The following is a 24,078-nucleotide window of genomic DNA, read 5'->3' as shown; positions in this document are numbered from 1 at the left end:
GTGCAAAGAACCGTACAAAAATAAACCGAGTCACGCTAATTATTACCTCAGATATCATATTCCACCTAGCAATCAATGTAGGAAGACAAAAAGATGGGAACAGACAGAGCCTTGATTTGATTCCCATGTGACAGTCCTGACAAATGATCATGAAGGCTCTATATTCCCATGAAAGGCGGGAGTTCAGCTGCGTTCAACGCTGCCCTGACAGGAAGAATGAGCGGCGCTAGATGTCTTGCCATTTGTTCTCCCTTGTCTCCGTCCCTTCCCGCTATGATCAGCAAACCATCGAGATCGAGCTGTCATTCTCCCACCAAGTAACCTGCCTCTCCCCAAGTCCATGTTAAAGCAGAGGTTTTGGAAGTTGATCACTCCCTCCAGTGAGGCTCTCGCTGCTATCTCCTGCCCCCGAATCTAACTGGCAACCCACCTCCCAGATTTCGTTTCCACCTCCCTCTGCTAACGAGTTCGCTTGTCGACCTACTGAGATCCGAGTCAAAGCTGATATTGCACTCAGTGCGATCAGTTCCGGATGATTAAACAGGTAAAGCGGGTGGTCCTGAGGGGTTTGTATTTTTTTTAGTTATTCTACTTTTTTCTTTTATTTTGGTTGATTTTGAAAATGAAGAATATGGGATGGGTGGGCTTACAAAAATATGTTGTATCAGAGAGGGAAGGGCAAACCATTCTGTTTTGATCTTGCAAAAAAAAAGACAGGCTATATAAACTGGAATTAATGTGGGCATGATCATTGTACTTCCTCATAAAAAGTCTGTTTGGAAACGTTTATTTCGTGTGACAAGAAATATTTTGTTCTGGGTGAAATGGTGAGCTTGTTCTATTTCAGCGGCTGGACAATACTGGATCCCCGGGGAAGTGTTAAAAACACAACGAAGCTCGCGCTTGCTGGGAAGAACTTTTTAGGTATAATTGTTACAATATTAATGCTACAGTCTTGCTCCAAAACCGGGCGGAAGCTACAATTTATATCGGATAAAGCCCCGGCTTTATGCATGTGCTGCATATTTTCAAACATGGTTAGCGTATATTTTCAAAATATTGCCACTATTTAACGTTGTTCAACAAGGGCAATCATTGGGTTAACTTGAAAAATAAAAATGCAGTCTGATCGAAATCATTCGAATGGAGAATGGACCGCGGGTGCACTTTCCTAAGTATATAACTGGGGAAATATCTCACATCTATCCAATTGCTATCGAATGTCACATGAGAACCTGATCAATAAAATTAACAGTCATCATTTCAAGTTCACCCTTTTCGTTGTTTGTGGATGTGTTGGCTATTTCTGGAATGGGTAAAGTGAATGTTCTTGTTCTCCGGATCTTTAGCTCGGATCGCTCACTGACATTTTCTGCTGCCACTGAAACCAATTGAGGAGGACTCGAGTCTTGAGGCGGCGAAAAGACACAAGCGCGCGGAGCTCCCACATGATCAAAGCCAAACGCCCCAGCCTGATGTCTTCAGTCGTGGCTCCGGTCCACGAGTTTAACAGGATGGAGACCAAGAAGGTGGAGCTGATCCTGGTCAAGGAGCAGAATGGAGTCCAGTTCACCAATACGACGCTGATCAGCTCTCCGCAGCCTGCTGGGGAAGGAGAGGGGGAGACGGTGGACAGGGAAATCTGGGCCAAGAAGATCGATTTCCTTCTCTCGGTGATTGGTTTTGCCGTGGACTTGGCCAATGTCTGGAGATTCCCTTACCTTTGTTATCGCAACGGCGGAGGTAGGAAATCTGCAACTCTGCTTTCCCCATCTCTCTTAAACGTTTCTTACCTCTTATTCTCTCCTGATCCTCCCACACTAACCTGTGTTAACGTATCTGTCTATGTCTGTTTTGACTGCACGCCGAGTGGATTACAGTGATAATGATTAAGGTTTTTTGTAAATTCCAGAGGTTAAATCAAAACTAAAGAGTGTAATCTAACAGTCTCCCCTCCTTCCCGATCATATTCCGCCTGCCCCGTGCCTGAGTTCAGTTCGAGTGTGCATTCATTTAATTTATTGAATTAGTCATTGCACATGTTGCTAAATATTTCATTGAGATATCAACAAATGGTAAAGTCTCTGTAACATAGATTGGTGAAATGAGAAAGTGAAAATGTGCTATTATTCTGCTTGCAGTTCCTTTATCACTTGGCACAGAACTCCAGTCTCTGCGTGTACCTTACTGGTGATTACTGTTTGCACTTATTGCTCTGTGACTGGGGACAGTTGTCCATCTACAGCTCGAGTCTCCTCGCTGAGGACGCGCTACAGTAAAGCTTGCTAAAAGGTTCTTTGTTTTCCTGCAGGGGCATTTCTCGTTCCTTATCTGTTCTTCATGTTCATTGCTGGAATGCCACTGTTTTATATGGAATTGGCACTGGGACAGTTCAACAGGGAGGGGGCTGCAGGAGTTTGGAAGATCTGCCCCATATTTAAAGGTAATCAGCGTGTTTTGCATTCACCAATTGGACCTCTTAAAGAAGGGGGAAATATCAGCTCGGATTTACACTCTCAATCATTTTTTATTGGTCTGTACGACAGAGTTGCATGTGCGAATGTCCAGTACGGTAGCATGAAGCGTGTTTTTAATAGCTTCAAGGACAAGCCTGTCCACGTTTAAAGAACGGGCCAAGTTTCTGGAGTACTGAAATGAGAGTTTAGCATGAATCTGTACATTCAGAAGAGGAGCGGAAAAATGAGAACAATTAAAATTGTCATGTTCCATTTTTGCTCGACCGGAAGCTGACCCAAACCGTGGAAGGTGTTTACAGTATTACCATTACCAATGCGTTAGTGTGGCTTTGGAAAGCTCCTGGTCTGCACGGTTAACATGTTAATGTCAATACCAGCAGTTCATAATCGCACGATTTTCAATGTTGGTTAATATCTATGTCTTAATAAATGTTCCGGTTGAACTGTTACACGGTCCCTCACAAATTTTTAACCTCAATGTTTCTCGGTGATTATAGTTCCCAAGTGGTAGTGTTTCAGAACAGTTTAATCCTGTGTACTAGTTTTTTTTGGGGGGGGGGGGGGGGGTAGTTAGACAGTGGAGAGGCAAAAGTTCACTGAAGGAACTAGGCTTCAGAGCAAATCCCACGTTTTTCTAAGGACTTAGTGTGGTAGTCGGTATTAGGGGTATTACGGTACCCAGGTTGAGGCTGTAAGACCATTGGTGTGGGAGGTACCTGAGACAGCAAGATCATTGGTGAAGTCTGCCTGCTGGTTCCGCCCAGTAAGGCGGAGTATAAGAGTCTGTGTCTCCCCAACTGCTGCATTCTGTACCTGCGCTGCTGGGGGAAACATCTAGTCCAATAAAGCCTTCAATTGTACTCCAATCTCGCTTCAAGAGTTATTGATCGTGCATCAATTTATTGGACTAGATTTTGAAGAATGGAGCTCAGCATCAAGCCGGAGTGTCTGCAACTTAGCATCCACACGGCAAACTCAGCGGCGACCTTCAAACACTGGCTGGCGTGCTTCAACGGGTATCTCAGGACGGCCACGACTACACCCACGGAGGACCAGAAACTGCAAGTTCTCCACTCGAGGGTGAGCCCAGAGATTTATACCCTCATCGAGGATGTGGACGATTTCGAGGCCGCGATAGCCCTGTTGAAAGGACACTACATTCGCCCAGTAAATCAGGTTTATGCCCAACATCTGCTAGCGACAAGGGGACAAATCCCGGGGGAATCGCTAGACAAATTCTACCGCGCACTTCTGGTACTAGGTAGGAACTGCGACTGCCCACAAGTTTCAGCCAGCGACCACACAGAACTTTTAATCCGGGACACATTCGTTGCAGGTGTGCTGTCTTCCCAAATCCGTCAGCGGCTACTGGAGAAAGAGACACTGGTTCTCAAGGAGGCACGGGCGCTTGCTAGCTCCCTGGATGTAGCCTTCCAAAACGCCCGCGCGGACGTCCCCGACCACGTGGCAGCCCCTTGGGCAGCATGGAACCCCCCCACGGCTGACCCCGATGCATCCCCCATCCCTCCACAAGCTTGTGCCGCGCGACTACCAGGCAACCCCGGGGGTCCCGCTGTTATTTTTGCGGGCAAGCCATGCATCCCCGGCAGAGCTGCCTGGCCCATTCCTCCACTTGCAAAGGATGCGGCAAAAAGGGCTATTTTGTGGCGGTATGCCAGGCCCAGGTGGTCGCCGCCGTTTCCTGGGGCAAACCAGGGCCACCACCAAAACTCTCTCCAAGTGCCACACGCGGACAGCGGGCGCCGCCATCTTCGTTTTCCCAGGGACCACGTGCGATGCGTGGGCGCCACCATCTTGCACACCCCCCAGCCATGTGCGACCCGTGGGCACCGCCATCTTGGCTGGAGTCTCAGGAACTCGATTCGGATGACCAAACACCGCCCGAGGAAAATCTTCAACTTTTACCACGACTCGCCTCGGTGATCCTGGACCAGTCTCGGCCCCAAACGCTCTCGACCGCGATGACGACCGTGCTTATCAACGCACACAAAACATCCTGTCTGATCGACTCCGGGAGCACAGAGAGCTTCATACACCCCAACACGGTAAGGCGCTGTTCTCTTCCCATACAACCAGTTAACCAAAGAATCTTCCTGCCCTCCTGGTCTCACTCTGAAGAGATCAAGGGTTTCTGCGTAGCTAACCTCACGGTCCAGGGAAGGGAATTAAAACATTTCCAACTCTATGTCCTTCCTCACCTCTGCGCTGCCACGCTCTTATGGTTAGACTTCCAATGCAACCTCCAGAGTTTAACCTTTAAATTTGGCGGCCCTATACCCCCCTCACTGTCTGCAGCCTCACGACCCTCAAGGTAGACCCGCCTTCCCTTTTTGCGAACCTCACCTCGGATTGCAAACCCGTCGCCACCAGGAGCAGACGGTACCGTGCCCAGGACCAGACCTTCATTAGGTCGGATGTCCAGCGGTTACTGAAGGAAGGTATTATTGAGGCTAGCAACAGCCCCATGGAGAGCTCAAGTAGTGGTTGTAAAGACCGGGCAGAAGCACAGGATGGCCATCGATTATCGTCAGACCATCAACAGGTATACGCAGCTCGACGCGTACCCCCTCCCCGCATATCTGATTTGGTCAATCAGATTGCACAATACAGGGGGCGCGATTCTCCGACCCCCACGCCGGGTGGGAGATCGCGAGAGTGCCGGACGATTCACGCCACGCCGCCCTGACACCCGCACGCGATTCTCCTACCCCCCCAAACGGCGTGTCGTGTTTTACGACAGGCCGCTCGGAGAATCGCCGCTTGCCGTTTCGAACGGTCGAGCGGCGATTCTCCGGCCCGTATGGGCCGAGCGGCCTGCCTAATTCGACCGGTTCATGCCGGCGCCAACCACACCTGGTCGCTGCCGGCGTGAATAGCGCGCGACCACAGGCTTGTGGGGGGGGGGGTGAGGGAGGATCGAGCACCAGGGGGGTGCTCAGGAGGGGTCTGGCCCGCGATCGGTGCCTACCGATCGTCAGGTCGGCGTCTCTAAAAGTCGCACTCTTTTCCCTCCACCGCCCCGCAAGGTCACTCCGACATGTCTTGCGGGGAGGACGGCACCCGCGCATGCGCAGGTTGGTGCCGGCCAACCTGCACATGCGCGGGTGACGTCATTTAAGTGCCGCCGGCCGCGTCATTTACACGGCGGCACTTTGATGCGGGTGTCAAGGCCCGGCGTGCGTAACTGACGCAGCGCCGCTCCTAGATCCCTGGGGGTGGGAGAATAGGGGGCAAGGAGCGGCCTCCGACGATGGAGTGAAACACTCCAGTTTTCACTCCGGCGTCGACACTTTGTCTCCCTTTGGGAGAATTGCGCCCAAGGTCCTTTCCACGGTGGACTTCAAATCCGCCTACCACCAGCTCCCCATCCGCCCGGACGACCGCAAAATACACTGCATTTGAAGCAGATGGGCGGCTCTACCACTTCCTAAGGGTTCCCTTCGGTGTCACAAATGGAGTCTCGGTCTTCCAACGGGAGATGGACCGAATGGTTGACCAGTACGGTTTACGGGCCACGTTTCCATTCCTCGACAATGTCACCATCTGCGGCCACGACCAGCAGACCCCGACACCAACCACCAAAAATTCCTCCATATCGCAAAAATCCTTAATCTCACCTACAACAAGGACAAATGCATGTTCAGCAACGACAGTCTAGTCATCCTCGGCTACGTAGTGCATGATGGAGTTATAGGCCCAGATCCCGAACGCATGCGCCCCTCATGGAGTTTCCCCTCCCCCACTGCTCCAAGGCTCTGAAACGCTGCCTGGGATTTTTTTCATATTACGCCCAGTGGGTCCCCAATTATGCGGACAAGGCCCGCCCACTAATCCAATCCGCGGTTTTTCACCTGTCGGCAGAGGCCCGCCAGGCCTTCAGCCGCATAAAGGCGGACATCGCAAAGGCCACGGTGCACGCAATCGACAAATCCCTTCCATTCCAAGTCAAGAGCGATGCGTCCGACGTAGCTCTGGCAGCCACCCTCAACCAAGCGGGAAGGCCCGTGGCCTTCTTCTCACGCACCCTCCATGCTTCAGAAGTCCGTCATTCCTCCATTGAAAAGGAGGCCCAGGCCATAGTAGAAGCTATGCGGCACTGGAGGCATTACCTCGCCGGCAGGAGATTCACGCTCCTCACTGACCTATGCAGCGCCGGCCCTAGGGTTGCTGGCGCCCCGGGCAGGCTGAACTTCGGCGCCCTTGGGGGGGGGGGGGGGGGCGAGGGGCGGGAGGGCCGAGGGGGGCGGGGCTGAGGGGCGGGGCCGAGGGGCAGGGCGGGGCCGAGGGGGGGGCCGAGGGGGGGCGGACCCGAGGGGGGGGGCGGACCCGTGGGGGGGGCGGACCCGAGGGGGGGGGGACCCGAGGGGCGGGGGGCGGACCCGAGGGGGGGCGGGGGGCGGACCTGAGGGGGGGGGCGGGGGGCGGACCCGAGGGGGGGGCGGGGAGCGGACCCGAGGGGGGGTCGGGGAGCGGGGGGACCGAGGGGACCCGAGGGGGGGGCGGACCCGAGGGGGGGGTGGGGGGAGCGGACTGAGTGGGGGGGCGGACCGGGGGGGGCGCCTTGGGGGAGGGCGGCCACCGCGCATGCGCTGGTTGGCACCGGCCCAACTGCGCATGCGCGGGACCCGAGTCTCTGGCGCCCCCCAGCACATGGCGCCCCGGGCGACTGCCCGAGTTGCCGGTGCCTTGAGCCGGCCCTGGACCTATGGTCGGTTGCTTTCATGTTCGATAATGCACAGCAGGGCAAGACAAAGAACGATAAGATCTTACGGTGGAAGATCGAGCTCTCCAGCTACAACTATGAGATCTTGTATCGTCCCGGGAAGCTAAACGAGCCTCCTGATGCCCTATCCCACGGCACATGCGCCAACGCACAAGTGGACCGACTCCGCACCCTCCATGAGGACCTCTGCCACCCGGGGGTCACTCGATTCTTCTATTTTATCAAGACCCGCAACCTGCCTTACTCCATCGAGGAGGTCAGGACCGCCACCAGGAACTGCCAAATCTGTACGGAGTGCAAGCCGCACTTCTACAGGCCAGCGAAAGTGCACCTGGAAAAAGCTTCCCGTCCCTTTGAACACCTCAGTATGGACTTCAAAGGGCCCCTCCCATCCACCGACCGCAACACGTACTTCCTGAACGTGATTGACGAGCACTCCTGGTTCCCATTCGCCATCCCCTACCCCGACATGACTGCAGCCACCGTCATAAAAGCCCTCCACAGTATCTTTACACTGTTCGGTTTCCCCACCTACATACACAGCGATAGGGGGTCCTCCTTCATGAGCGACGAACTGCGTCAATTCCTGCTCAGCAAGAGCATTGCCTTGAGCAGGATGACCAATTATAACCCCCGGGGAAACGGACAGGTAGAGAGGGAGAACGGAACGGTCTGGAAGACCGTCCTACTGGCCCTGCGGTCCAGAAATCTCCCAGTCTGCCCCTGGCAGGAGGTCCTGCCAGATGCACTCCACTGCATCCGATCACTGCTATGTACCACAACAAACGAAACACCTCATGAACGTCTCCTTGTCTTCCCTAGGAAGTCCTCCTCCGGGACCTCGCTCCCAACCTGGCTCGCAGCTCTTGGACCCATTCCGGTCAGCAAACACGTGCGGGCGCACAAGTCAGACCCATTGGTCGAGAGGGTCCACCTCCTTCACGCTAACCCTCAGTACGCCTACGTGGCGTACCCCGACGGCCGACAGGATACGGTCTCCCTACGGGACCTGGCACCCGCAGGATCCCCACCCTACCCCACCCTCCCTCCCACCGGTGCACTCCACGGCCGCCCCTTTCCCATGTGGATCAATTCTCCCACTGGTCCCATCTAGGGGTGATGAAGCTACCAAAGAAACCAAAGTCACGCTCCTGGAGTCACGGATACCCGAGCCGGCGCCTGCATCACCGCCGAAACTGTGACGTTCACAGAGGACAACCAGGGCCCCCGATCGACTAATTGCTTCATTTTGATATGTACATGTAAATAAATACTGTAAATAGTTGACATGTAACAAGGCAAAACACTGTACCACCGACGGGTACCACCATAATCTCAACCTCTCCCACTGTATAACGCAAGACCACCACCTCCGCCTGACTCTTTTTTTAACAGGGGGTGAATGTGGTAGTCGGTATTAGGGGTATTACGGTACCCAGGTTGAGTCTGTAAGACCATTGGTGTGGGAGGTACCTGAGACCGCAAGATCCTTGGTGAAGCCTGCCTGCTGGTTCCGCCCAGTGAGGCGGAGTATAAGAGTCTGTGTCTCCCCAGCTGCTGCATTCTGTACCTGCGCTGCTGGGGGAAACATCTAGTTCAATAAAGCCTTCAATTGTCATCCAGTCTCGCTTCGAGAGTTATTGATCGTGCATCACTTAGTTAACACCCAATGCCAACCTTTCCTGTGTTTTAGCTAAGACGATCAATGTGTCAATCGTTTCATGGTGTTGGTGTGTCCACGCTTCAATCCAGAAAAGCCTGCAACGGGAAACTCTTAAAAACACCCAGATATATCACTTGGGGTGAAGGGGATTAAAGGATATGTGAGGCAGGCTCATTCATTATGCGCATAATGAATGGGGTGCAGGCTCGAAGGGCCGAATGGCCTGCTCCTGTCTTCTATGTTGCTCTGTTTCCAATAATGTTGCTGCGCAAAATTTTCCTTAAAATATTAGCTGTGAGAAAAGGTTCATTTAATAGTTATCATTATCCTTCTTCGCTCAATAGATTGGTTCTCTAAAAACACCGACAAAGGTTTTGGTTCAAGATTTTTGTATGGATCTGTTGTGATAAATACCAGATACAAATATCTGATTGTTACATTTATTAGAGAGCATTGAAAGCAAAGCCAAAATAGCTCCTTGTAGTTCTGGTCCTGATCCAATGAGCTTTAATTTTATTTCAATCACAGTTATTTTGGAGACTATTGCATTTGTAAATATTTTTTCATCATATGCTTATAGCATCATGGATTTCAACTGAAGGATCAACATTCCTTGTAGGAATCCCATACATTGTGTCTTTAGATTTAAATGCTCTATTGAAGAATTATTGGAACATCATAATTTAACACTATTTAATAAAACAGATGCTTTACCACAGCCAACATTCAAACTTCCTTCTCCAGCTATTGACCTGGTGTAGAAAAATAAACAGAAAAACAAGATGATAAAATTTGAAAATAATAAAAATAATTCCAGTATTTTTACTGAGGCAAAAGGAAAGGTTTTTTGAGGCATTGTGGGGTTTGAGTCATATTTATGTGGTGATAGAGATGATACGCGGAATGTGCTATATAAAACCCTCAACACAAGTCAATTTACACATGCATGCCCTATCAGAACATCTCTGAAGCAACATCAACTTAAGCAAGACAAGTTTATTGATATGTGATGGCCACACATAACAGTGGCTAATAATATTCTTGGCAATCAATAATTAATAATGTTGCATTTTTAAAATTCTCTAGTATGTGTCATCATTCATAGAGGATCAGCGATGATCATATTGAATGGCAGAGTAGAATTGATGGCCCTAATTGTCTTCTCTCGCTCTTATTTTCTATGCTTCTATGAAGTGTGCTAGCAATCATTATCTACACTCATTGGTTGCTGCTGGCATTGTACAGGCCTCAAACATCACCTTAAAATTAACAGAATAGGTATAACACATCACCTGGCTGCAGCATGTAGGAGATGTGGACCCCATTGTGGTTCATAGAGACCACATATGTAGCAAGTATTGGTTGCTCAAGGAACTTTGGCTCAGAGTTAATAAGCTGGAATCCGAGCTTCAGACATTGCGACACATCAGGAGTCACCTGGATGCTGTGTTTCAGGAGGAATTATTAATAACAATAATATTATAAGGGGCTTGACTGCCTTATATTAACTACCTTGAATTTGGTCCACTGTCAGGGGCAGGAGGGTATGATTACAAGTGAGGCAGGTAGAGGGATCCAATATGTAGCACCGCAGGAGCCTCAGTCCCTGTCATAGATCATAGAATTTACAGTGCAGAAGGAGGCCATTCAGCCCATCAAGTCTGCATCGTCCCTTACAAAGAGCACTCCACTCAAGCCTACGTATCTACCCTATCCCCGTAACCCCCACTTAACCTTTTGGACACTTCAGGGCACTTTAGCATGGCCAATCCACCTAACCCGCACATCTTTGGACTGTGGGAGGAAACCAGAGCATATGGAGGAAACCCACGCAGACACGGGGAGAACGTGCAGACTCCGCACAGACAGTGACCCAAGCCGGGAATCGAACCTGGGACCTTGGAGCTGTGAAGCAACTGTGCTAACCACTGTGCTACCTTTCTGTCCTTATCCATCATTGAGATTCTTGCTTTCTGTGTGGATGAGAGTGGGGACTGTAGGAAGGATGAGCAAACTGACCGTAGCACCGGTATGGGGAACATTCAAGTCTTGTAGCCGGGAATAGTATGGTTAGGACACTAGACACTGTGTTCTCTGTTGGCAGGATCAAAGGTCCCAAAGACTGTCTTGTCTGCCCAATGCCAGTGTTCGGAACATCTACTCCAGGCTGGAGAGGAACTTTCAGTGGGAGGGGGATGATCCTGTTGTCATGGTCCATGTCGGTACCAACAACATAGGTAGTATGAGGAAACAGATTCTGCATAGAGAGTTTCAGGAGCTAGGCGCTAAATTAAACAACAGGGGCGGGATTCTCTATCAGCCGACGGCGGATTCGCGAAACGCCATTGGGCGGAGAATCGGTTTGGATGCCAAAATCATGGCCGGTGCTGTGTTCACAGCACAATCACAATCCTCCGGTGCCTCGATATGGCGTCAATGTGTTCCATTCCGCACGTACAATAAACGCTCTTGGCATAATGTTAGCGGGCCTGACCCTGTATTCTCCAGGGCCTCCACGTTTCTCCACCTCCACTCGTATGAATTCCCAAAGGTGAGGTTCACTTGTACTTTCAATAATTGTGGCTGATGAGGGGAAGACAGGGGGGTATGGAAAGTGCCCAACATTGCCATCGTGTGCTGATAGTTGTGCCTCTGACCAGGGGGATTCTGCAAGGGCCGGGGGGAGTAGTTGGAGGTGGCCAGGAGGTGGGCCGTTGGGTTGGTATGGATGGGTATGGAACACCTTTGCCTCAGCCTGTCAGGCAACCACACGGCTGCGCCCGCCGCTGACTGCCCACTGTGAACGTAATGCCACGGGTCATATGGGTGCCCCCTCTTAGGTACCCTCTGGCCCCAGCCGACCCAACGACAGAATGGGCATTCTCCAGCGCAACCAGTGCCATCTTGTTGGCTGGGATGAGTAGGTGCGGGGAGTGGAGTGCTAATATGCAGCTGCAGCTTCTCAGCCTCTCGAGTGTCAATCCCGACCCCAGCAAATCCAACACCATTTTACATTGGAATCGATTGTGTTCCACGTGGCGCCAGTGCTAGCTGCTGTATGCATGCGCGGCCATGGACCCGGCCATTCTGCGGCCATATCCACAGTTAAAACCAGGTGACACGGCTACTAGCCCCCAACGGGCCGAGGATCTGTGTGGCGCCAACTTTTTGGTTGTAAGACCAGACATAACCCCAGAATCGGAGAATCCAGCCCTTAGTCTCAGGAATGGAGAATTCTGCTGCAGATTCCTAGATTATCACCTGAGCCATGTGCAAATTGGCATAGGGTACAGAAAATTAGAGAGATTAATTTGTGGCTTAAAGACTGGTGATGGAAAAGTGGGTTTCAGTTTGTGGGGCACTGGCATCAGTACTGGGGAAAGTGGGGGCTGTGCCATTGGGGTGGCTGACATATGAACTGTGCTGGGACTGGTGCTCTTGCAGGGAAGTAGAGGGGGCTTTAACTAAATAAAGGGAGGGCCAGTTCTGCAGAGGGGATATGCAGGCTTCAAAAATAAAGTGATGCGACAGCATTATAAGGCAGCTATTCTCCAGGTAATGATACACAGAGTGTGACCGGAAGGGACAGAATGTACATTAAAAAAACAGCAAACAGGGTTAAAAAGGGAAAAAATGGTAACAAAAGTAAAAAAATAATGACTGCACTTACTTGCACGTAGCATTAGGCACAAAATAAATGAATTCATGGTACAAATGAATGGATATGAGCTTATAACTGTTACACAGATGTGGTTACAGGAGATCAAAAACTGGGAACTAAATATTCAGGACAATGTGACTTTTCGTAAGGGCCAGCAGGAAGGAAAGGGTGGTGGGTAACAGTAGCTAGATGTTAGATGGAGAATAAATCAGGATATAATAAAGGCATAGAAACAAGGCAGTACTTTAATCATTGGTGTCTTTAATCTTCATGTAGAATGGGAAAATCAAATTGGCAAAGGTAGCCATGAGAAATAATTTATAGAGTGTATTTGGGACAGTGCTACATTTGAATGAGGGTGATTATAAAGGAATGAGGGCAGAGTTGACTGGAGTGGACTGGGACAAGAGTTTAACAAGAAGACAGATGATCAGCAATGACAGACATTTCTGAAAATAGTTCATGGCTCACAACAAAGATATATCCCAGTGAGGAAGAAGGATTCTAGGAAGAGGATAAATCAACTAAGGAAGTAAAGGATATTATTAAACTGAAAGAAAAATATATGATGTGGCAAAGATCAGTGGTAAGCCAGAAGATTAGGAAAGTTTTAAAACCAACAAAAGATGACAAAAATGTAATAAAGAATGAGAAAATAAACTATGAGAGTAAACTAGCAAGTAATATAAAAAGGGACAGTTCTAAATATATAAAAAGGAAGAGAGGCCAAACTGAACATAGGCTCCTTAGAGAATGAGATTGGGGAAATAATAATGGGGAACTAGGAAATGACAGATGATTTAAACCAATGCTTTGTGTCAGACTTCATGGTGAAATACATTACTAAAACTCCAAAAATACAATGACAATCACTGGGGAAAAAGTCGTAGGGAAATTAATAGGACTAAAGGCTGATAAGTCTCCTGGACCTGATGTATTGCATCCCAGGATATTAAAGGAAGTAGCTACAGGGATAGTAGATGCACTGGTAGTAATCTTCCAGGAATCCTTAAATTCTGGAAATGTCCCAGTGGATTCAAAAACTGCCAATGTAACATCTTTATTCAAAAAAACAAGCAACTTAACTTGTTAAGTTAAGTTAGCTTAACTTCTGGCATTAGGAAAATGATCAAGTCCATTATAAAAGGATGTAATCGCAGGCCATTGAGAAATGCACAATATAATCAAGAGTCAGCATGGCTTCACAAAGGGGAAATCATGCCTGATAAATCTATTAGAATACTTTGAGGTAGTAACAAACAGGTTAGATAAAGGCAAACCAGTAGATGTAGTATACTTGGATTTCCAAAAACATTTGAAAAGGTACAACACAAAAGGCATCTTAATAAGATTTGAAGTCCTCTTTTTTTGAAGTACTTTTGAAGTCCTCGGTTAGATTGCACACTTATCAATGTTTGGAGTCATTTTTTACAATGATTGATTTATTTTTATCAGAAATATTCTTGATTCTACTTTTAAAATGACAATGAAGAGCCACACCAGACATTGATTCTCTGATTTCTTCACAATTGTTTCAGGTGTTGGCTTCACAGTTATCCTGATTGCACTCTATGTTGGTTTCTACTACAATGTAATCATCGCCTGGGCTCTTTATTATCTGTTCTCATCCTTTACCATGGAGCTACCCTGGATCCACTGCAACAACAGTTGGAACAGCCCCAATTGCTCTGACTTCACAAGCTTTACCCAGCAAAACATCTCCACAAAATATTATGAGTACAAAAACAATCCCGCAGCTGAATACTATGAGTAAGTAGGAGTGTTTTCTGACAGCTACTCCTGGTATTAGATGCTGTCTTTCATAGTATTATTGTTATCTAAAGGCATTTTATCCTTTGATCCTGTAACACTGGTAGTGATTTGTTAATTCTTCTGGTATGTGTCATTATTCATGTAGTGTGCCAGCAGTCACCTTCTACACTCATTGATTGCCACTTTGGAATTTCATTTCAGAGCAGGTTTGACAGGGAATGCAATTCCCAGATTGGAGGTAGTTGAAAACGTCAAAAAGGACACTCACTTTCTTCCTCTCACTTTGGTCTTTTCCTTTTCATCTTTTCTTTTCTCTTCTCTTTTGAGACTTAATATTTTATGGTCATTGGTTGACACACAGTAATTTTACGAATTTTCTTTCTCTTCCTCTCTCTCTATTTCTCTCTTTCTTGCTTTCTCTCTTTAACAATATTTTCATGATCATGCTAGGTCTGCACTTCAGTTTCTTGTTCCTTCTAAACTTTAACAACATCATTCCATTTAACCATCTTCTTCCTGTAACTAAATTTCAAAATCAAGGCTCATTATGTGATTTCTAACTTTAACTCACAGATTTGGCAAATATTCAATCAAAATAAATTCTGTGCTGGGCTCCCCCATCATTATGGATGGTGAAATCTGTGGAGCCTCCTGACGGAATGTGACAGGATTGCAGAACGTAGATTTGACCCGTTCATTGTAAGATCGCTTAGCTCTGTCTATCACTTGCTGCTTATGATTGGCACACACGAAGCCCTGTGTTGTAGCTTCACCAGGTTGACATCTCATTTTTTTAATATGCCTGCTGTTGCCCAGTTTTGAGCTACTAGGTCTAGAACATAGAACATAGAACAGTACAGCACAGGACAGGCCCTTCGGCCCTCGATGTTGTGCCGAGCAATGATCACCCTACTCAAACCCACGTATCTACCCTATACCCGTAACCCAACAACCCCTCCCCCCTTAACCTTACTTTTAAGGACACTACGGGCAATTTAGCATGGCCAATCCTCCAGAAGGAGGCCATTCGGTCCATCGAGTCTGCACCGGCTCTTGGAAAGAGCACCCTACCCAAGGTCAACACCTCCACCTTATCCCCATAACCCAGTAACCCCACCCAACACTAAGGGCAATTTTGCACACTAAGGGCAATTTATCATGGCCAATCCACCTAGCCTGCACATCTTTGGACTGTGGGAGGAAACCGGAGCACCCGGAGGAAACCCACGCACACACGGGGAGGACGTGCAGACTCCACACAGACAGTGACCCAGCTGGGAATCGAACCTGGGACCCTGGAGCTGTGAAGCATTTATGCTAACCACCATGCTACCGTGCTGCCCTCAATCTATCGTGTAGTCTATCTTGCTACATGGGATAGATTTTGATCAGACCTAGCAGCTCAAAACTGGGCCTCCCATGTAGCACAACAGCATTGGCACACAACAGGATGGAGGGTGTCCTCAATGTGAAGACGGGACTTTGTCTCAAGGACTGTGTGGTGGTCACTCCTACTGATACTGTCATGGACAATTGCATCTGTGGCAAGCAGGTTGGTGAGGATGAGGCCAAGTATGTTTTTCCCACTGTTGGCTCCCTCACTGCCTGCTCTAGATCCAGTCGAGCAGCTATGTCCTTTAGGACCCAGCCAGCCTGACATAGTCATACTCACCAAACCATAGGTTGCAGGCATTGTCCCAGACACAATCGTGTGTTGCCCCATTATATATTTTCTTTTCATGTACTTAATGATCTGTTTGAGCTGCTCGCAGAAAAATACTTTTCACTGTACCTCGGTACACATGACAATAAACAAATAAACAAACAAACGATCATCACCATGCCTGCATGTGCCCTGTTCCACCGGCAGGACAGACCCAGCAGAGGCGGTGGTACAGTGCTATACAGTCGGGAGGAGTTTCCCTGGGAGTTCTCAACTCAATCCACAAAGTCTCTTGGCATCAGGTCAAATGTGAAAGGAAATCTCCTACTGATTATCGCTTGCCACTCTCCCTTAGCTGATTAATAAATAGTCCTCCATGTTGAACACCATTCGGAGGAAGCACTAAGGGTGACAAGTGCACAGAGTGTATTCTGGGTTGGGAAATTCAGTGCCCATCATCAAGACTGACACAGTAGCACCACTATTCACTGAGCTGACTGGGTTCTAAAGGACATAACTTCTAGACTAGGACTGCGGCAGGAGATGAGGGAACCAACAAAATGAAAAAACCGAGTAGAAGTTGTCCTCCCAAATTTACCTGACACACATGCATCTGTTCATAACAATATAGAATCATAGAAAAGCTACAGTACAGAAGGAGGCCATTCTCACTGGAACGACGGAGGTTGAGGAGCGACCTGATAGAGGTCTACAAAATTATGAGGGGCATAGACAGAGTGGATAGTCAGAGGCTTTTCCCCAGGGTAGAGGGGTCAATTACTAGGGGGCATAAGTTTAAGGTGCGAGGGGCAAGGTTTAGAGGAGATGTATGAGGCAAGTTTTTTACACAGAGGGTAGTGGGTGCCTGGAACTCGCTGCCGGAGGAGGTGGTGAAAGCAGGGACGATAGTGACATTTAAAGGGTATCGTGACAAATACATGAATAGGATGGGAATAGAGGGATACGGACCCAAGAAGTGTAGAAGATTTTAGTTTAGACGGGCAGCCTGGTTGGCACGGGCTTGGAGGGCCGGAGGGCCTGTTCCTGTGCTGTACTTTTCTTTGTTCATTCAGCCCATCTTGTCCACACCTGCCCGAGGATGCCCAGGTGCCCTTTCTAATCCCGCTTTCCTGCACCCGACTCTTAACGCTGTATCATAGGATCCCTACAGTGCAGAAGGAGGCCATTAGGCCCATCGTGTCTGCACCAACCCTCTGAAAGAACACCCTACCTAGGTCCAATCCCCCAAAACTCCGCCATAATTCCACCTAGAGGCAATTTAGTATAGCCAATTCACATAACCTGTACATCTTCGGACTGTGGGAGGAAACCGGAGCGGCCAGCGGAAACCCACGCAGGCACGGGAAACTCTACACACAGTCACCCGAGGTCGGAAGAGAACCCGGGTCCCTGGCATTGTGAGGCAGCAGTGCTAACCACGGTGGCACTGTGAGGCAGCTGTGCAAACCACTGTGCCGCCCCTTGTGCCATTGTGCCACCCCCTTATCTTACAGCACTTAAGGTGCAGATCCAGTTACTTTTTAGAAGAGTTTAGGGTCTCTGCTTCTACCACCAACTCGGGCAGTGAATTCCAGACTCCGACTACCCTCTGCGTAAAACATTCTTCCTCATGTCCCCTCTACACCTTCTGCCACTTATCTTGAATCTATGTCCCCTGGTTCTAGAATTCTCCAGCAAGGAAAACAATATAATCCTGTCCACTCTATATCTTCCCCTCATAATTTTGTACACCTCAATCAAATCACCCCTCAACCTTCTTTGTTAGAAAGAAAATAATCCCAACCTATTCAATCTCTCCTTGTAGCTACACTTTTCTAGCCCTGGCAACATTCTTACAAACCTCCTCTGCACTCTCTCCGGAGAAATAATGTCCTTCCTGTAAATTGGTGACCAGAACTGCACACAATATTCCAGTTGCCACAACTCAGTGTTTGATACAATTCCAACATTATATCCTAACTTTTATATCATCTATCTCTGCCAATGAAGGAGAGAATTCCATGTGCTTTCTTTACAACCTAGTTTGTGAACTGCTGCCTTTAAGGACCTGCCTATTTATACACCAAGATATCTTACTTTATCTACCCCTCTTAGTATATTCCCATTTATTGTGAACTCCCTATAACTGTTTGCCCTCCCTAAATGCATGACCTCATACTGTGTTAAATTCTATCTGCCACTTTACCGGCCACTCCACCAACATATTTATATAATTTTGTAGATTATAACTATGCTCTACACTGTCCTCCACTCGGCCAATCTTTGTGTCATCTGCAAGTTTCCCAATCGTGCTCCCCACATTCACAAAAACAAACCGAGCCCTGTGGAACATCATTTGAAACAACTTTCCAATTGCAAGAGCAGCAATCGGCTAATGCCCTTTGTTTCCTGTTACTAAGCCAACTTCTTAACCGGTTTGCCACCTTGCCCTGTATCCCGTGGTCTTTCATTTTCTTGACCAATGTGATACTTTGTCAAACGTCTTGCTAAAATCCATGTACACCATATCCACTGCACTACCTTCATCAACCCTTGTCACTTCCTCATAGAATTCAATCAAATTTGTGAGACAAGACCTTCCTTTAAAAAACCCATGCTGACTTGGTATGGGATGACCAACTCACAGTCCTTGTATGACAAAATCCTGTCTCCCTCCACAGTGTTGTGTGGCACTATCACCATGCTGAATGGTATAGATTCAGAACAAATCTAGCATCACAGAACTGGGCATCCATGAGGTGCTGTGGGCCATCATCAACAGCAGAAGTTTATTCAACCACAAAATTCCAACCTAAGTGTTATAAAATGTAATTGTTAGACAACATCACAATTAACAGTGCCTCACAGGTATTTTGTTGTAAAGCGGACCTGCTACGTTTCTTAACTCTGTTGATGTATGCGGGCACCTTGTTTTGGAAGAGAACACAGTCTGATGTCCAGTCATTTTATTTTGCATTTGAAACCTGATGGTTTTATATGAAATTAATTGGTTTCAAGCTCATTAGATGTCACGGGACATAAATGTCCACATGTCTTCTTCCACTGAAAATATTGAAAAGCTAAGTTTTTTTTAATGCTAATTTTGCTTAAGAAAACGTACAGTTTTGTTATTTTCGGTGTTAAGGCAGAAACATAGTATCATAAATCATGAATCTATATGAAGATATGGAGAGGGCAGCACAGTAGCACAAGTGGTTAGCACTGTGGCTTCACAGCGCTGGGTCACTGCCTGTGCGGAGTCTGCACGTTCTCCCCGTGTCTGCGTGGGTTTCCTCCGGGTGCTCTGGTTTCCTCTCACAGTCCAAAGACGTGCAGGTTAGGTGGATTGGCCATTCTAAATTGCCCTTAGTGTCTAAACAGATTAGGAGGGTTTATTGGGTTACGGGGATAGGAGGAAGTGAGGGCTTAAGTGGGTCGGTGCAGACTCGATGTGCCGAATGGCCTCCTTCTGCACTGTATGTTTTATGTTCTAAGATGGCTGTCTTGCGGTGGCGGTTTGTAGGTGGAGGTCGCACATTAGGTGGCTCCTGCTCAAGGCTTTGGTATTTGGACTTCAATGCTCAGTTTGAGGGACAGTTTTTGAATGAGCTGGTGTAGAAAGGTATAGGAAGGTGGGAGGTGTCGAAGACCCAGAAGAAGGGCACTGGGAAGAAGGGGCGAGCGAATGTCCGCCTTCGAGTGAGTTGGTGAGTCCGGCGGGAAGGAAGATGGCGGAGTTTGGATCGCTGGGTGGGGCCGCTCCCGTCACAGTGGAAATTCTGACTGAGATGATGGCCGGAGACTCAGAGGCAGTTCACCAAACACATGGAGGTGTGGCAGAGGGAGATGATGGCTGCGATGAAAGAGTGGGTGGAGGAGGCGATTGCCCCGGTAAAGGCGGCAGTGTTGAATACGTCGGCCGAGGTGTGGGAGCAAGGAGAGAAGCTGAGGGGGTGGAAGAGGCTCTATCATAGTGACCAGTTCACCTCGATGGGGTAGAGCTGCGGAGGGTGGCGGAGGCTAACAAAGAGCTTAGAGCTAAGGTTGAGGACATGGAGAACAGGTCAAGGTGGCAAAATCTACAGATCATGGGCCTGCCTGAGGGGATGGAGGGCCCCAGGCCAACCAAACATTTTGTGAAGATACTGGCAGAGCTATTGGGAGGGGGGGATGGGACAAACACTCCCAATACAAGTTGGATGGGGCACGTCGGTCGCTCAGTCCGAAGCCGGAAGCAAATGAACCACCAAGGGCAGTCATAATCTGCTTCCATAAGTTTCATGTGGAGGAAAAGGTGCTGAGTTGGGTGGAGTAAAGGTGAGAGGTGAAGTGGGAAGGCATTGGTATTTGAGTATACCAGAATTTGATGGCTGGGTTGGCGAGAAGACGGGCGGCCTTCGGACAGGTGAAGGCAGCACTGTACAACAACACAGTGTGAGGTTTGGAATGGTCTGCCCTGCGAAGTCGAGAGTGATGCACAACTGTAGGGATTTCTATTTCGAGACAATGGAGGCGGCGGAGACGCTCGTGGTCATTGGAGCCTGGTCAAACAGGTTTCAATGGGCTTGGGAGGTGTGAAAGATGGAAGGATGGGACTGATACTGGGATACCGGATTGCAAGAGGAAGGGGGGGGGGATTCTGGTAGGGAGGGGGAAACTGGGATGTGGAAATTGAGGAGGTTAGGGGGCTGGTGAAGAGATCAAGAGTTTTTACACATTTGAAGGGCTTAAAAGCCGACGTGGTGATGCTGCAGGAGACCCATCTGAGGATGAAGGATCAGGTGAGACTTAGAAAGGGGTGGGTGAGTCAAATGTTTCACTCGGGGTTTGACAGTAGGATTCGGGGGGCGGGGGGGGGGGGGGGGGGGGGGGGGGGTAGCGATATTGGTGGGCAAGAGGGTGAGGTTTCAAATGGAGACGGTGGTGGTGGATCGGGGGCAGGTAAATGATACTGACAGGTGCGCTAGAGGGGAGGTTGGTGGCACTGGCGAGCAGATATGGCCCCAACTGGGATGATGCAAGGGTTTGGAAGAGGGTGTTGGGAGCGATACTGGATTTGGACACCCGAGAGTTGATTTTAGGGATGGATTGGAACATGGTGTTGGAACCTATGGTGGATTTTGGTGGATTCTCTACCCAGTGCCTTGGCATGGCAGGGGGACCTGCTGGGGTTTTTGACCCTGGAAAAGGTGAAGTTTGAGCTGGGGGGGGGGGGGGGGGGGGGTGAAGATGGGCTTTTACAATTGTTGGGGTTTGTTCATCATACAATTTAAGGAGTTGTTTACCTTTGACGACTGTTGAGGGAGAGGGGTTTTCGAGGGGGGGGGTGAGTTCTTTGATTGTTTGGGTTGTTTTTGTAATGTGAAAATGTTGAAAATTTGTTGAATAAAAATACTTTAAAAAATCTATATGAAGATTAAAATACTACAGTATATTTCTTACAAGGCCCCATTATTTCTTCATTTATACTCTGTGTACAGTATAGGTATTGTGAGGGAGCTTATAAGCAAATGCCATTGTGATGTATCTCTCTTGCTATTACCTATCTCTACTTAAATTGATTTTGCATCTGGATCTTCCTGGACAATATAATTTCTCACCTTTGTACTGATTTCATCCTTTATTAACATGAACTGTTCCACTGACTTTCCTTTCTTATAATAATAATTGCTTATTGTCACAAGTAAGCTTCAAATGAATTTATTATGAAAAGCCCCTAGTCGCCACATTCTGGCATCTGTTCAGGGAGGCTTCCTATCCTTTTGAAATGTCAAATACCTTTGAATATTGTGACCATATCTTTGCAATATCTATCAAATTATCCACATTTATTTCTATTTGTTCCTCAATTCATCTATCTTGTTATGAATGCTGCATGTATTCATATAAAGGGCAACATGACGGCACATTGGCTAGCACTGCTACCTCACAGCGCCACGGGTTCAATTCTGGCCTCAGGAGACTGTTTGTGTGGAGTTTGCACATTCTCCCCGTTTCTGTGTGGGTTTCTTCCTGGTGCTCAGGTTTCCTCCCAGAGTCCAAAGATATGCGGGTTAGGTGGGTTGGCCATGCTAAATTGCCCCTTAGTGTCCAACGGTTAGGTGGACTTAATGGGATAGGACAGGGAAGTGGACCGAGGTTAGGGTCCTCTATCGGAGGGTCGGGTCAAATTCGATGGGGTGAATGGCCTCCTTTTGCATTGTAGGGTTTCTATAGTTCTATTCTATGATTGTAAAGAGTCTTTTTTACCATTTTTCTTTACTCTGTACAGTAAGGCCAACTGTACAGTCAGTGTCAACTTTGTGAAACCGCAGGTGTGGCTGTGCAGGAGGGGAATAAGAACAGTAGGGGATTCATTAGATAGGGAGTACAGACAAGTGGTTCTGTGTCTATAGATGTGATGGCATGTTGCCTCCCTGATGCCAAGGTCAAGGATGCCATGGAGCAGCTGCAGGACATTCTTGTGGGGAACAATGATCCACACTGGGACCAATGACTTAAACAGGAAAGGGGATGAAAGCAGACTTTAGGGAGCCAGGAAGGAGCTTGAAAGGTAGGACCTCAAAAGCAGTAATCTCAGGAATTTTTTTTAATGAATTTTTTTTTTACAGGATGTGGGCTTCACTGGCTAGGCCAACATTTATTGCCCATACCTGATTGCCCTTGAAAAGGTGGTTGTGACTTGCCTTCTTGAACCGCTATGTCCATGTGAAGAGGTACACCCACTGTGCTGTTAGGGAGAGAGTTCAAGAATTTTGACCCAGTGACAGTGAAGGAACGATAATATATTTCCAAGTCAGGATGGGCCACGAGTGGTGTCGGAAAGGTCGCTGAGTGATTGGTCGTGGTGTTCATGTGGTGGCCCCAATTGCAGGAGATGCGCCCAACGCCCACTCTGGTATTTTTATTGAGAATGGCAGAGGCTGTGTGCAGTCTCTCGGCCAGAGGCGGCATCAGAAAGCAGGTCACGCATCCTGCACATACCCTTGACGTCAAACGCCATGTATCGCCGCAAGTCATCTACTGTAGCCACTGAGGTAGTGGTCCCCATCTCTTGAACTGACAGCCACTTCAAGTGGGCATCCACCAGCACTAAAACGAATCTTGCCCAGGAACAGGCCAGCTTAATCAATGGTGGACCCTGGCCCACAGGAGACCTGGCCATTCCCAGGGGTAAAGGGTCGCAGAAGGCTGCAAAGATTGCTGCATTTGGCAAATGTGGCACTGTTGTCCCAGTTCTTCAACGGCTTTGTCTATGCCTGGCCACCATTCATAATTCCGTGCCAACACCTTCATCCTTTTCTGCCCTGGATGGGCAGTGTGTAACACTTGAACGAGGGACCCCCTGGCCTGAGGCATGAGAGCCACCCATGATCCCAACAGAATCATGCCGTCTTCTCATGTCAACCTGTCTTAATGAGTGAAATAGGGTCTCAGCTGCTCAGACTTCTTGGAACACCAGCCGGACAGTATCATTCACTTGACCTTTGAAACGATAGGGTCTCTTTGGGTCAAGTTGCGGATGTGCCCTGCGGATACTGGCAGAGTATCTTGGAAGTTTAAAGTCAGAATGATCTCCCCTGTGGCACTGATGGTGGCAGAATGCCCTTGGGTAGGGGCAGGCAACTTAATGCATCCATATTAGCAATTTCTCAGGCTGGTGTTGAAAAATATAGTTGTAGCCTGCCAACAACAGGACCCAACGCTGCACCCTCACCGAGGTTATGGGCGCTATGGGTTTATCTTCCATTAACAGGTCCAATAATGGTTTATGATTAGTCACCATATTGATCCAGTGACCGTACACATATTGGTGGAATTTCTTCACATCGAATATAACCGCTATGCCCTCCTTGTCAACCTGGGTGTAGTTTCATTCTGCTTCAGAAAGTGTCCTTGAAGCAAAGGCGAGATGGCATTCCGAACCATCTACCATTTTTGTGGGATTAAATGGCCCCTGTACTGTAAGGGGATGTGTCACATGTCAGCACGATTGCTTTCCCCAGATCAAAATGCATCAAAACGTTTGATGACTGTCATGCTTGTTTTGCAACCTGAAGGCTTCCTCTTAGGCTCCCCACATTACCACCACTGGTG

General features: G+C 48.4%; 1 protein-coding gene across 2 annotated transcripts in view; it reads left to right on the top strand.

Moving 5' to 3' along the window:
- The first annotated feature begins 212 nt into the window (after window positions 1-212).
- Window positions 213-24,078, top strand: part of slc6a3 (solute carrier family 6 member 3) — a 104,410-nt gene continuing 80,544 nt past the window's right edge. Inside the window, exons 1-5 of one of the 2 annotated variants that reach the window (XM_038797175.1) lie at window positions 213-544; window positions 848-924; window positions 1,350-1,743; window positions 2,312-2,443; window positions 14,084-14,315. In XM_038797175.1, the coding sequence (XP_038653103.1) occupies window positions 1,449-1,743; window positions 2,312-2,443; window positions 14,084-14,315 (659 nt within the window). In that variant the 5' untranslated portion in view covers window positions 213-544; window positions 848-924; window positions 1,350-1,448. The remainder of the gene's footprint in view (window positions 545-847; window positions 925-1,349; window positions 1,744-2,311; window positions 2,444-14,083; window positions 14,316-24,078) is intronic. The other variant, XM_038797176.1, reaches the window with a different exon arrangement.

This window comes from Scyliorhinus canicula, chromosome 5, assembly GCF_902713615.1.
Source record: "Scyliorhinus canicula chromosome 5, sScyCan1.1, whole genome shotgun sequence".
Classification (NCBI taxonomy): Eukaryota; Metazoa; Chordata; class Chondrichthyes; order Carcharhiniformes; family Scyliorhinidae; genus Scyliorhinus; species Scyliorhinus canicula.
Note: the sequence above shows the minus strand (reverse complement) of the source record. Positions and strands in the feature narration are given on the sequence as shown.